Source organism: Lethenteron reissneri, chromosome 66 (assembly GCF_015708825.2).
Source record: "Lethenteron reissneri isolate LAM-NWPU_2019-01 chromosome 66, ASM1570882v1, whole genome shotgun sequence".
Taxonomy (NCBI): Eukaryota; Metazoa; Chordata; class Hyperoartia; order Petromyzontiformes; family Petromyzontidae; genus Lethenteron; species Lethenteron reissneri.
This window is the reverse complement of record NC_083844.1, coordinates 4,034,271-4,049,476: the sequence shown is the minus strand read 5'-3', so window position 1 is coordinate 4,049,476 and position 15,206 is coordinate 4,034,271. Positions and strand designations below refer to the sequence as shown.

The window sequence follows — 15,206 nt, the reverse complement described above, 5'->3', positions numbered from 1 at the left end:
AATGCTCTGATGCGTGCATTGTCTTTGTGCTTCGATTTAAAGCTTTCGTGACTGCAGGGATTCATCTTCTTGGTTTTTTCGGTAAAGTCACGTAGAAGGGAAGTAATAAAATAATAAAAATAAAACATAATAAAATAATTCTCACGACGTTTCGGCTACAACGCAAGCAGCCGTCTTCAGGTGAAGAATGAGACACTGCCAAGCTAGGAGCTTATATATAAGCTGGGTTGGAGGTGGAAGAAGAGCGCACATTCTTTTGTTAAGGCGCTCTTCTGCCACCTCCAACCCAGCTTATATATAAGCTCCTAGCTTGGCAGTGTCTCATTCTTCACCTGAAGACGGCTGCTTGCGTTGTAGCCGAAACGTCGTGAGAATTATTTTATTATGTTTTATTTTTATTATTTTATTACTTCCCTTCTACGTGACTTTACCGAAAAAACTAAGAAGATGTCTTTGTGCTGTTCACCTTTTGCCGTTGTTCTGTGGTCTACTAACACTGCTGGTAGTAGTCCATACGGAAGGCTGTCTCTGGTTTAGGGCAATCAGTTTCAAAGACAATGCTGCATATTCATTATCAGAGTGTGTTTGTCTGCATATTCACCACAAGTATGTGTGGTTAATGTCAACTTGAACAGTCACGAAAACTTCAGATCTAGATTAATGTAGACTTGATTACTTTAAAAAGGTATCGATATAAGAAGAGGGTAAAACCGATTCTTTTCATACTTTGATACTGGCAAAAGGTCCCATGATGTAGCTGCTCACCGCAAGCTATAAATGGTCTGATGCATGTATTGTATTTGTACTTGGGGCCTTGTGGCAATGTTCTCTGGTCTACTAACACTAGTAGTGGGACTAGGCTATAAAGTAGGAAAAACAGTTTCAAAGACAATGCTGCATATATGATCAGAGTGTGTTTGTTTGCATGTTTAGCACAAGTAAGTGTGTTTAATTCAGACTTGATTACTTGAAAAAGGTATCTATCTGGCGTTTGAACATCTTAACTCCTGTTTTATTGCCAGAAGGGCTAAAATATATTCTTACAAGTCATACGTTTTGTGACTGGCAATAAGGTCCCTATGATAGATGGAGATTAATTCTAGATTTGAAGCTTTCGTGACTGCAAGGATTCATATTCTTAGTTTTTTCGGTAAAGTCACGTGGGTAAAAATTTTAAATTAATAAAAGTAAAATAAAAATAAAATAAAAATCACGACGTTTCGGAGGCAACACAAGCTTACGTCTTCAGGTGGAACCGTCACAGCACGATTGTTGTTTCAAGTGAGAGAAATTCCAAGAAAACAGTCCTTGTATATCTATACTGGTTGAGGGTGGGAGAAGCCAAGGTAGGCCCTGGATATTATTATTGTGAGGTTCGGTGCGGCTGAAGCACGCTGTTAGGAATGAGCCTTTGTTGTGTAAATTGGTTGAACTCGGAGATTCCAAGAGTTCATCTTCTTAGTTCTTTCGGTAAAGTCACGTAGAAGGGAAGTAATAAAATAATAAAAATAAAACATAATAAAATAATTCTCACGACGTTTCGGCCACAACGCATTGGCCGAAACGTCGTGAGAATTATTTTATTATGTTTTATTTTTATTATTTTATTACTTCCCTTCTACGTGACTTTACCGAAAGAACCAAGCAGATGAATCCCTGCAGTCACGAAAGCTTTAAATCGAAAGAACCTACGTGTTAAACGAACAAAAGCTCATCGCTCAGTTGACCTTTCAACTGGTAAATAATGAAATCGTTGCAACTTAATGTGGTCAATCACAGTCCAGCGTTAACAATCTCCCCCCCCCCACCCCGATTCCTAACGAGCATTGACACTCGCCGCACCTTATCGGGTTTGATGGGGCCTCCGGGTTCTACGGCTTGCTGCTCCTTATTGGCCCTCCCAGCCGGGATCTTCTTGTGTGGAGGAGCTTGATCACCTTGTTGGCCCTTCTCCACATTCTCCTCCAAAGGTGAGGCCTGGGTAGGGGCCTGAGCAAGCTCCACGGAGTGGCTCTCTGCGGGGGATACCTCTGAGTAGTCGTAGTCTGGGCAGAAGGACAGCAAGTGGGGGTGAAGGCGTGCATGTGTGTACAGATGCCGCTGCATTGTACATAGACTCAACATTGAACCATAGACTCAATACAGCACCATAGACTCAACACTGCCCATAGACTCAACACTGCCCATAGACTCAACACTGCACCATAGACACCACACTACACCATAGACTCAACACCTCACATATACCAAAAACTGCACCATAGACTCAACACTGCATCATAGACTCAACACCTCACATATACCTAAAACTGCACCATAGACTCAACACTGCACCATAGACTTAACACTGCACCACAGACTCAACACTACACCATAGACTCAACACTGCACTATAGACTCAACACTGCACCATAGACTCAACGCCACCCATAGACTCAACATTGCACCATAGACTGAACACTGCACCATAGACTCAACACTGCACCATAGACTCAACACTGCACCATAAACACCACACTACACCATAGACTCAACACCTCAAATAGACTCAACACCTCACATAGACTCAACACTGCACCATAGACTCAACATTGCACCATAGACTCAACACTGTCCATAGACTCAACACCGCCCATAGACTCAACATTGCACCATAGACATCACACTACATCATAGACTCAACACCTCACATATACTCAACACCTCACATAGACTCAACACTGCACCATAGACTCAACACTGTACCACAGACTCAACACTGCTCCATAGACTCAACACTGCCACCCATAGATAGGCGTCGGCAAGGTAAGGTAAAAGTTAAAAGGTAAAAACAACAGGCCTACCTTTACCCTACCTTTTACCTTACCACAATACAATCACTCTACCCTTACCTTTTACCCTTTAGACTCAACACTGCCCCCCATCGACTCAACACTGCCACCCATCGACTCAACACTGCCCATAGACTCAACACTGCCACCCATCGACTCAACACTGCCCATAGACTCAACACTGCCCATAGACGCAACACTGCCACCCATCGACTCAACACTGCCCATAAACTCAACACTGCCCATAGACTCAACACTACCCCCCATCAACTCAACACTGCCCATAGACTCAACACTGCCCCCCATCAACTCAACACTGCCCATAGACTCAACACTGCCCATAGACTCAACACTGCCACCCATAGACTCAACACTGCCACCCATCGACTCAACACTGCCCCCCATAGACTCAACACTGCCCCCATAGACTCAACACTGCCCCCCATCAACTCAACACTGCCCATAGACTCAACACTGCCCATAGACTCAACACTGCCCCCCATCGACTCAACACTGCACCACAGACTCAACACTGCCACCCATCGACTCAACACTGCCACCCATCGACTCAACACTGCCACCCATCGACTCAACACTGCCACCCATCAACTCAACACTGCCCATCGACTCAACACTGCCATCCATCAACTCAACACTGCACCACAGACTCAACACTGCCACCCATCAACTCAACACTGCCACCCATCGACTCAACACTGCCACCCATCGACTCAACACTGCCACCCATCGACTCAACACTGCCACCCATCGACTCAACACTGCCACCCATCAACTCAACACTGCCACCCATCGACTCAACACTGCCACCCATCGACTCAACACTGTCACCCATCGACTCAACACTGCACCCCATAGACTCAACACTGCCCCCCATAGACTCAACAATGCCACCCATAGACTCAACACTGCCACCCATCGACTCAACACTGCCCCCCATAGACTCAACACTGCCCCCCATAGACTCAACACTGCCACCCATAGACTCAACACTGCCACCCATAGACTCAACACTGCCCCCCATAGACTCAACACTGCCCCCCATCGACTCAACACTGTCACCCATCAACTCAACACTGCCACCCATAGACTCAACACTGCCACCCTATAGACTCAACACTGCCACCCATCGACTCAACACTGCCACCCATCGACTCAACACTGCCCCCCATCGACTCAACACTGCCACCCATCGACTCAACACTGCCACCCACAGACTCAACACTGCCACCCATAGACTCAGCACTGTCACCCACAGACTCAACACTGCCACCCATAGACTCAACACTGCCCATAAACTCAACACTGCACCATCGACTCAACACTGCCACCCATCGACTCAACACCTCACATATACTCAACACTCAACCATAGACTCAACACTACCCACAGACTCAACACTGCACCATAGACTCAACACTGCCCCCCATCGACTCAACACTGCCACCCATCGACTCAACACTGCCCATAGACTCAACACTGCCACCACCCACAGACTCAACACTGCCACCCATCGACTCAACACTGCCACCAATCGACTCAACACTGCCACCCATCGACTCAACACTGCCACCCATCGACTCAACACTGCCCCCCATAGACTCGACACTGCCCCCCATAGACTCAACACTGCCACCCATCGACTCAACACTGCCCATAGACTCAACACTGCCACCCACAGACTCAACACTGCCACCCACAGACTCAACACTGCCACCCATCGACTCAACACTGCCACCCATCGACTCAACACTGCCACCCATCGACTCAACACTGCCCCCCATAGACTCAACACTGCCCCCCATAGACTCAACACTGCCACCCATCGACTCAACACTGCCCCATCGACTCAACACTGTCACCCATTGACTCAACACCTCACATATACTCAACACTCAACCATAGACTCAACACTACCCACAGACTCAACACTGCACCATAGACTCAACACTGCCCCCCATAGACTCAACACTGCCACCCATCGACTCAACACTGCCCATAGACTCAACACTGCCACCCACAGACTCAACACTGCCACCCATCAAATCAACACTGCCACCCATCGACTCAACACTGCCACCCATCGACTCAACACTACCACCCATAGACTCAACACTGCCACCCATCGACTCAACACTGCAACCCTTCGACTCAACACTGCCCCCCATAGACTCAACACTGCCCCCCATAGACTCAACACTGCCACCCACAGACTCAACACTGCCACCCACAGACTCAACACTGCCACCCATCGACTCAACACTGCCACCCATCGACTCAACACTGCCACCCATCGACTCAACACTGCCCCCCATAGACTCAACACTGCCCCCCATAGACTCAACACTGCCACCCATCGACTCAACACTGCCCCATCGACTCAACACTGTCACCCATCGACTCAACACTGCACCATCGACTCAACACTGCCACCCATCAACTCAACACTGCCACCCATCGACTCAACACTGCCACCCATCGACTCAACACTGCCCCCCATAGACTCAACACTGCCCCATCGACTCAACACTGCCACCCATCAACTCAACACTGCCACCCATCGACTCAACACTGCCACCCATCGACTCAACACTACCACCCATAGACTCAACACTGCCCCCCATAGACTCAACACTGCCACCCATCGACTCAACACTGCCACCCATCGACTCAACACTGCCACCCATCGACTCAACACTGCCACCCATCAACTCAACACTGCCACCCATCGACTCAACACTGCCACCCATCGACTCAACACTGTCACCCATCGACTCAACACTGCACCCCATAGACTCAACACTGCCCCCCATAGACTCAACAATGCCACCCATAGACTCAACACTGCCACCCATCGACTCAACACTGCCCCCCATAGACTCAACACTGCCCCCCATAGACTCAACACTTCCACCCATAGACTCAACACTGCCACCCATAGACTCAACACTGCCCCCCATAGACTCAACACTGCCCCCCATCGACTCAACACTGTCACCCATCAACTCAACACTGCCACCCATAGACTCAACACTGCCACCCATAGACTCAACACTGCCACCCATCGACTCAACACTGCCACCCATCGACTCAACACTGCCCCCCATCGACTCAACACTGCCACCCATCGACTCAACACTGCCACCCACAGACTCAACACTGCCACCCATAGACTCAGCACTGTCACCCACAGACTCAACACTGCCACCCATAGACTCAACACTGCCCATAAACTCAACACTGCACCATCGACTCAACACTGCCACCCATCGACTCAACACCTCACATATACTCAACACTCAACCATAGACTCAACACTACCCACAGACTCAACACTGCACCATAGACTCAACACTGCCCCCCATCGACTCAACACTGCCACCCATCGACTTAACACTGCCCATAGACTCAACACTGCCACCCACAGACTCAACACTGCCACCCATCGACTCAACACTGCCACCAATCGACTCAACACTGCCACCCATCGACTCAACACTGCCACCCATCGACTCAACACTGCCCCCCATAGACTCGACACTGCCCCCCATAGACTCAACACTGCCACCCATCGACTCAACACTGCCCATAGACTCAACACTGCCACCCACAGACTCAACACTGCCACCCACAGACTCAACACTGCCACCCATCGACTCAACACTGCCACCCATCGACTCAACACTGCCACCCATCGACTCAACACTGCCCCCCATAGACTCAACACTGCCCCCCATAGACTCAACACTGCCACCCATCGACTCAACACTGCCCCATCGACTCAACACTGTCACCCATCGACTCAACACCTCACATATACTCAACACTCAACCATAGACTCAACACTACCCACAGACTCAACACTGCACCATAGACTCAACACTGCCCCCCATAGACTCAACACTGCCACCCATCGACTCAACACTGCCCATAGACTCAACACTGCCACCCACAGACTCAACACTGCCACCCATCAAATCAACACTGCCACCCATCGACTCAACACTGCCACCCATCGACTCAACACTACCACCCATAGACTCAACACTGCCACCCATCGACTCAACACTGCAACCCATCGACTCAACACTGCCCCCCATAGACTCAACACTGCCCCCCATAGACTCAACACTGCCACCCACAGACTCAACACTGCCACCCACAGACTCAACACTGCCACCCATCGACTCAACACTGCCACCCATCGACTCAACACTGCCACCCATCGACTCAACACTGCCCCCCATAGACTCAACACTGCCCCATCGACTCAACACTGCCCCCCATAGACTCAACACTGCCACCCATCGACTCAACACTGCCCCATCGACTCAACACTGTCACCCATCGACTCAACACTGCACCATCGACTCAACACTGCCACCCATCAACTCAACACTGCCACCCATCGACTCAACACTGCCACCCATCGACTCAACACTGCCCCCCATAGACTCAACACTGCCCCATCGACTCAACACTGCCACCCATCAACTCAACACTGCCACCCATCGACTCAACACTGCCACCCATCGACTCAACACTACCACCCATAGACTCAACACTGCCCCCCATAGACTCAACACTGCCACCCATCGACTCAACACTGCCCCATCGACTCAACACTGTCACCCATCGACTCAACACTGCCCCATCGACTCAACACTGCCACCCATAGACTCAACACTGCCACCCATCGACTCAACACTGCCACCCATCGACTCAACACCGCCAATAGACTCAACACTGCCACCCATCGACTCAACACCACCCATCGACTCAACACTGCCCCCCATAGACTCAACACTGCCCATCGACTCAACACCGCCCATAGACTCAACACTGCCCATATACTCAACACTACACCATAGACTCAACACTACTCCATAGACTCAACACTGCCCATAGACTCAACACTGCCCCCCATAGACTCAACACTGCCCCCCATAGACTCAACACCGCCCATAGACTCAACACTGCACCATAGACTCCACACTACACCATAGACTCAACACTGCACCATAGACTCAACACTGCACCATAGACTCAACACTGCACCATAGACTCAACACTACTCCATAGACTCAACACTTCTCCATAGACTCAACACTGCACATAGACTCAACACTGCCCATAGACTCAACACTGCACCATAGACTCCACACTACCCATAGACTCAACACTACCCATAGACTCAACACTACCCATCGACTCAACACTGCCCATCGACTCAACACTGCCCCCCATAGACTCAACACTGCCCATAGACTCAACACTGCCTATATACTCCACCCATCGACTCAACACTGCCCATAGACTCAACACTGCCACCCATAGACTCAACACTGCCCATCGACTCAACACTGCCTATATACTCCACCCATTGACTCAACACTGCCAACCATAGACTCAACACTGCCACCCATAGACTCAACACTGCCCATAGACTCAACACTGCCTATATACTCCACCCATCGACTCAACATTGCCCATAGACTCAACACTGCCACCCATAGACTCAACACTGCCCATAGACTCAACACTACCCATAGACTCAACACCTCACATAGACTCAACACTGCCCATAGACTCAACACTGCCCATCGACTCAACACTACCCATATACTCAACACTACCCATAGACGCAACACTGCCACCCCTTCCTCACCATCCTCCGGCGTCGTATCGATGCAGAACTCTGCGTGGTCCGGGCAGCACTCCCCGAACTCTACGCAGGTCGAGTCGCAGTGGCACCGCCGGCCCCGGCGGAACGGCTCCTCGCAGCGGCCTCGGCACGACGACTCTGCGGTCAGCGCCCCCCCCCCACCAAGCACACAACATCGTTCAAACGTCTCCCCCCCGTGTAGCCTCTAGCAGGGCTGTAGGGGCAAGTGCTGTTAGTAGCTAGGAGCAGCAGCGCCTATACTATAGGCAGCTAGGAGCAGCAGCGCCTATACTATAGGCACTGCTGCTCCTAGCTTCTAACAGCACTTGCCCCAACAGCTCTGCTAGAGGCTACACGGGGGGTCTTTGTCTGTGTATATAGGCCCTATACACAGACAAAGATCCCCCGTGTAGCCTCTAGCAGGGCTGCAGGGGCAAGTGCTGTTAGTAGCGCCTATACACAGATAAAGATCCCCCGTGCAGCCTCTAGCAGACTGTAGGGGCAAGTGTTGTTAGTAGCGCCTATACACAGACAAAGATCCCCCGTGTAGCCTCTGGCAGGGCTGCAGGGGCAAGTGTTGTTAGTAGCGCCTATACACAGACAAAGATCCCCCGTGTAGCCTCTAACAGGGCTGTAGGGGCAAGTGCTGTTAGTGGTGAGTAGCAGCAGCGCCTATACACAGACAAAGATCCCCCGTATAGCCTCTAACAGGGCAGTAGGGGCAAGTGCTGTTAGTAGCGCCTATACACAGACAAAGATCCCCCGTGTAGCCTCTAGCAGGGCTGTAGGGGCAAGTGTTGATAGTAGCGAGTAGCAGCAGCGCCTATACACAGACAAAGATCCCCCGTGTAGCCTCTAGCAGGGCTGTAGGGGCAAGTGCTGTTAGTAGCGAGTAGCAGCAGCGCCTATACACAGACAAAGATCCCCCGTGTAGCCTCTAACAGACTGTGGGGGGCAAATGCTGTAAGGGGCCGTCCATAAATGACGTCACGCGATTTTGGACGATTTTTGACCCCCCCCCCCTCCCTTCGTCACACGGCGTCACAAAAAGTGAGACCCCCCTCAAATATGACGTCACAAAGCTCTGCCCCCCCCCCAAAGCAAATAAAACATGCTTCAAATCGCTTTAAACTATTGTCATTGTAGTGCGTATTTAATGTGGCGCTGCACTCTGATGTTGTAGGATAAAATATTTATTAAAAAATCTATTTAATTAAGTAGAACGTGTTGTCTAAATTGATTTCAAGTTGCGCATTTTGATGTGACGTCACATTTCTCAAACCCCCCCCCCCCCCCAATCGTCACACATCGTCACAAATGTCTGCCCCCCCCCCCCCCCGCTAGGTGCGTGACGTCATTTATGGACGGTCCCTTAGCGCTGCTACCACCCCCGTCCCCCCATAAATGATGGCGATGATGATGATGATGGTGGTAGTGATGATGATGGTGGTGGTGGTAGTGATAGTGATGGTGGTAGTGATGATGATTATGGTGGTAGTGATGATGATTATGGTGGTAGTGATGATGATGGTGGTGGTAGTGATGATGATGGTGGTGGTGATGATGATGATGATGGTGGTAGTGATGATGGTGGTGGTAGTGATGATGGTGGTAGTGATGATGATGGTGGTAGTGATGATGATTATGGTGGTAGTGATGATGATGGTGGTAGTGATGATGGTGGTGGTAGTGATGATGATGATGGTGGTGGTAGTGATGATGATGATGGTGGTGATGATGGTGGTGGTAGTGATGATGATGGTGGTAGTGATGATGATGGTGGTGGTGGTGATGATGATGGTGGTAGTGATGATGGTGGTGGTAGTGATGGTGGTGGTGGTAGTAGTGATTATGATGGTGGTGGTGGTAGTGATGATGATGGTGGTAGTGATGATGATTATGGTGGTAGTGATGATGATGGTGGTAGTGATGATGGTGGTGGTAGTGATGATGATGATGGTGCTACTGTAGTGATGATGATGGTGGTAGTGATGATGATGGTGGTGGTAGTGATGATGATGGTGGTAGTGATGATGATGGTGGTAGTGATGATGATGGTGGTGGTAGTGATGATGATGATGGTAATGATGATGATGGTAATGATGATGATGGTGCTGGTGATGATGATGATGATGATGCTGACGATGATGACGATGGTGCTGATTATGATGGTGATGATGGTGCTGATGATGATGGTGATGATGATGATGGTGATGATGATGGTGATGATGACGATGTTGCTGATGATGATGGTGCTGATGATGGTGCTGATGATGACGATGGTTGATGATGATGGTGCTGATGATGATGACGATGATGATGACGATGGTGATGATGATGACGACGGTTGATGACGATGTTGATGACGATGATGATGATGACGATGATGATGGCGATGGCGATGATGATGACGACGGTTGATGACGATGTTGATGACGACGGTTGATGACGATGATGATGATGATGGCGATGACGACGGATGATGACGATGTTAATGATGACGGTTGATGACGATGATGATGACAATGATGATAACGATGATGACGGTGGTGCTGATGATGACGGTAATGACGATGATGACGATGACGACGATGATGATGGTGATGATGATGACGATGGCGATGACGATCTTGATGACGACGACGACGATGATGATGACGATGTTGATGGCAATGATGACAGTGGTGCTGATGACGACGATGATGATGGTGATGACGATGATGATGACGATGACGACGACGACGATGATGATGACGACGACGACGCCGTGTCTCTCTGTCACCCTTGGTGCAGACGCTCCTGAAGTCGCGGCAGCACTGCTTGAACTTGGTGCAGTCGAAGTCGCAGGAGCACGTGGCGCCTCTCACGAACGACTCCCCGCAGCGGCCCACGCACGACCCTCGTGGGGAGAGAGGCAAAGACAAAGATCACCCGTGTAGCCTTCGCAGGCTGCTGGGGGCAAGTGCTGTTGGGGCAGAAGCAGCATCTGGCCACCCCCCCCCCTCCACCATCACCCGATGATGGTGGTGGTAGGGTTGGTGATGGTGATGGAGGTGATGATGGTGGTGATGTTGTTGGTGAGGATGGTGGTGTTGATGGTGATGATGGTGGTGATGGTTATGATGATGGTGGTGGTGATGGTGGTGATGTTGTTGGTTATGATGGTGGTGTTGATGGTGATTATGATGATGGTGGTGACGGTGATGGTTGTGGTAATGGTGGTGATAGGGTTAGTGATGGTGGCGGAGGTGATGATGGTGGTTGTGGTGATGATGGTGATGATTGTGGTGATGATGGTGATGGTGCTGATGATGGTGATGGTGGTGATGATGGTGGTGATGGTGGTGATGGTGGTGATGGTGGTGATGGTGGTGATGGTGGTGATGGTGATGATGATGGTGGTGATGATTGTGATGGTGGTGATGGTGGTGATGATGATGGTGATGGTGGTGATGGTGGTGATGATGATGATGGTGGTGGTGATGGTGGTGGTGATGATAGTGATGATGGTGGAGGTGATGGTGGTGATGATGGTGGTGGTGATGATGGTGATGATGATGGTGGTGGTGCTGATGATGGTGGTGATGGTGGTGATGATAATGGTGGTGATGATGGTGGTGATGGTGATGATGATGGTGGTGGTGATGGTGGTGATGATGGTGGTGGTGATGATGGTTGTGGTGATGATGATGATGGTGATGATGGTGATGATGATGATGGTGGTGGTGGTGATGATGGTGGTGGTGGTGGTGATGATGGTGATGATGATGGTGGTGATGATGGTGATGGTGGTGATGATGATGACGGTGGTGGGTGGTGATGATGGTGGTGGTGGTGGTGATGGTGGTGAAAGACTCACTGTCTCCTCGTCTTAATGAGGTGGTGGTTTGTAGAAGCAGCAGCGTTGTCATTGCGAACAGCAACACCGAGATCCCTCCCAGAAACATCCTGACAGAAAAAGAGTCCACCAACTCACTCACCCACTCACCCACTCACCCACTCACTCACTCACTCACCCACTCGCCCACTCACTCACCCACGCACTCACTAACCCACTCAGTCACTCACCCACCCACTCACTCACTCTCACTCACTCAGTCACTCACCCACGCACTCACTCACTCACTCACCCACTCAGTCACTCACCCACTCAGTCACTCACCCACTCACTCACCCACTCACCCACTCAGTCACTCACCCACTCACTCACTCACCCACTCACTCACTCACTCACCCACTCACTCACTCACCCACTCAGTCACTCACCCACTCACTCACTCACCCACCCACTCACTCACTCACTCACTCACCCACTCACTCACTCACCCACGCACTCACTAACCCACTCAGTCACTCACCCACCCACTCACTCACTCTCACTCACTCACCCACCCACCCACTCACCCACCCACCCACCCACTCACTCATTCACCCACTCACTCACCCACTCAGTCACTCACCCACTCACCCACTCACTCACCCACCCACTCACCCACCCACCCACCCACTCACTCACTCATTCACCTACTCACTCACACTCACCCATTCAGTCACTCACCCACTCACCCACCCACTCACCCACTCACTCACCCTCTCACTCACCCACTCACCCACTCACTCACCCACTCACTTACCCACTTACTCACCGACTCACCCACTCACCCACTCACGCAGCCACTTACCGACACTTTCAACCACTCACTCAGTCACCCACTCAGTCACTCACTCACCCACTCACCCACCCACTCACCCACTCACTCACTCACCCACTCACTCACTCACCCACTCAATCACTCACTCACTTACTCACCCACTTACTCACCCACTTTCTCACCCACCCGCTCAACCACTCACTCACCCACTCGCTCACCCACTTACTCACCCACTCACCCACCCACTCACGCAGCCACTCAGTCACCCACTCACCCACAAACTCACTCACCCACTCACCCACCCACTCACTCACCCACTCACCCATTCACTCATTCACTCACCCACTCACCCACGCACTCACCCACTTACTCACCCACTCACCCACTTACCCACTCACCTACCCACTCACTCACCCACACCTTCACCCACTCAGTCACCTACCCATTCACCCACCAACCCACCCATTCACTCACCCACTCACTCACCCACTCACCAACCAACTCACACACTAACTCGCCCATTCACCTACCAAATCACCCACTCAGTCACCCACTCACTAATCCACCCACCCACTCGCCTACTCATTAACCCACTCACTCACCCATTCACTCACCTACTCACTCACCTGCGCACTCACTCAACCACTCACTAACCCATTCACCCACCCACCAACTCACCCACTCACTCAATCACGCACTCAATCACGCACTCACTTACCCACTCACTCACCGATTCAACAAATCACTCATTAAAACACTCACTCACCCATCCATTCACCCACCCAGTCATCCACTCACCCACACACTCACTCACCCACTCACTCATTCACCGACTCACTCACCCACGAACTGACTCACTCACCCATCCACTCACTCACCAACTCACTCACCCATCCACTCACTCACCCATTCACTCACCGATTCAACAAATCACTCAAGAACACACTCACTCACTCACCCATTCACCCCCCAGTCACCCACTCACTCACTCACCCACTCACTCATTCACCTACTCACTCACCCATTGACTCACTCACCCATCCACTCACTCACCCACTCACTCACCAATTCACCCCACAGTCACCTACTCACTCACTAACCCACTCACCCACTCACGCACTTACTCACCCACTCATTCACCCACTCACTCACCCACTCACTTACTCACACACTCACTCACTCACTCACACACTCACCCAATCACTCACACACTCACGCACTCACTCACTCACCCACTCACACACTCACCCACTCACTCACCCACTCACTCACCCACTCACTCACTCACCCACTCACCCACTGTACTTACCTAGTACTCTCTCTGTACTCTCTCTCTGTACTCTGCACTACTTCTCTACTTACTCTGTGCGCTGCTGCCTTGCTCGCTCCACACGATGACCCAAATCGACCTCTCAGAGCTCGATTCTAACTCAGCCCCTGCTCACTCTTACACCGCCTTATACACCACGCACTCCACCTCGTCACTCCCCCCCCCCTCCTCCCCCTCGCCCCCCCCTCGCCCCTCCTCCCCCTCTTCCTTCTCGCCCCTCCCCCCTCCCCCCCTCCTCCCACTCCTCCTGATCACCCCACCCCTCCTCCTCAGTGGGTGAGTGGGTGGGTGAGTGGGTGAGTCAGTTGGTGATTGAGTGGGTGAGTGAGTGGGTGGGTGAGGGGGTGAGTGAGTTGGTGATTGAGTGGGTGAGTGGGTGGGTGAGTGAGTAGGTGATTGAGTGGGTGAGTGAGTGAGTGAGTGGGTGAGTGGGTGGGTGAGTGAGTGGGTGAGTGAGTGAGTGAGTGAGTGGGTGATTGAGTGGGTGGGTGAGTGAGTGGGTGAGTGGGTGGTGGGTGGGTGGGTGAGTGGGTGAGTGGGTAGGTGAGTGGGTGAGTGGGTGATTGGGTGAGTGGATAGGTGTGTGAGTGAGTGGGTGAGTGAGTGGGTGAGTGAATAATTGGGTGAGTGAGTGGGTGGGTGACTGTGTGAGTGGGTGAGTGAGTGGGTAAGTGAGTGGGTGATTGAGTGGGTGAGTGAGTGGGTGAGTG

At 51.3% G+C, this 15,206-nt stretch overlaps 1 protein-coding gene across 2 annotated transcripts in view; it reads right to left on the bottom strand.

Annotated features, from left to right (window-relative positions):
* Positions 1-14,595, bottom strand: part of LOC133359968 (mucin-2-like) — a 35,765-nt gene extending 21,170 nt beyond the window's left edge. The window contains exons 1-5 of one of the 2 annotated variants that reach the window (XM_061578533.1): positions 14,529-14,595; positions 12,374-12,462; positions 11,297-11,413; positions 8,518-8,652; positions 1,843-2,045 (exon numbers count right to left, since the gene is read on the bottom strand). In XM_061578533.1, the coding sequence (XP_061434517.1) occupies positions 1,843-2,045; positions 8,518-8,652; positions 11,297-11,413; positions 12,374-12,461 (543 nt within the window). In that variant the 5' untranslated portion in view covers position 12,462; positions 14,529-14,595. Of the gene's footprint in view, positions 1-1,842; positions 2,046-8,517; positions 8,653-11,296; positions 11,414-12,373; positions 12,463-14,475 lie in introns of both variants that reach the window. The other variant, XM_061578534.1, reaches the window with a different exon arrangement.
* Between the last annotated feature and the right edge of the window lie 611 nt (positions 14,596-15,206).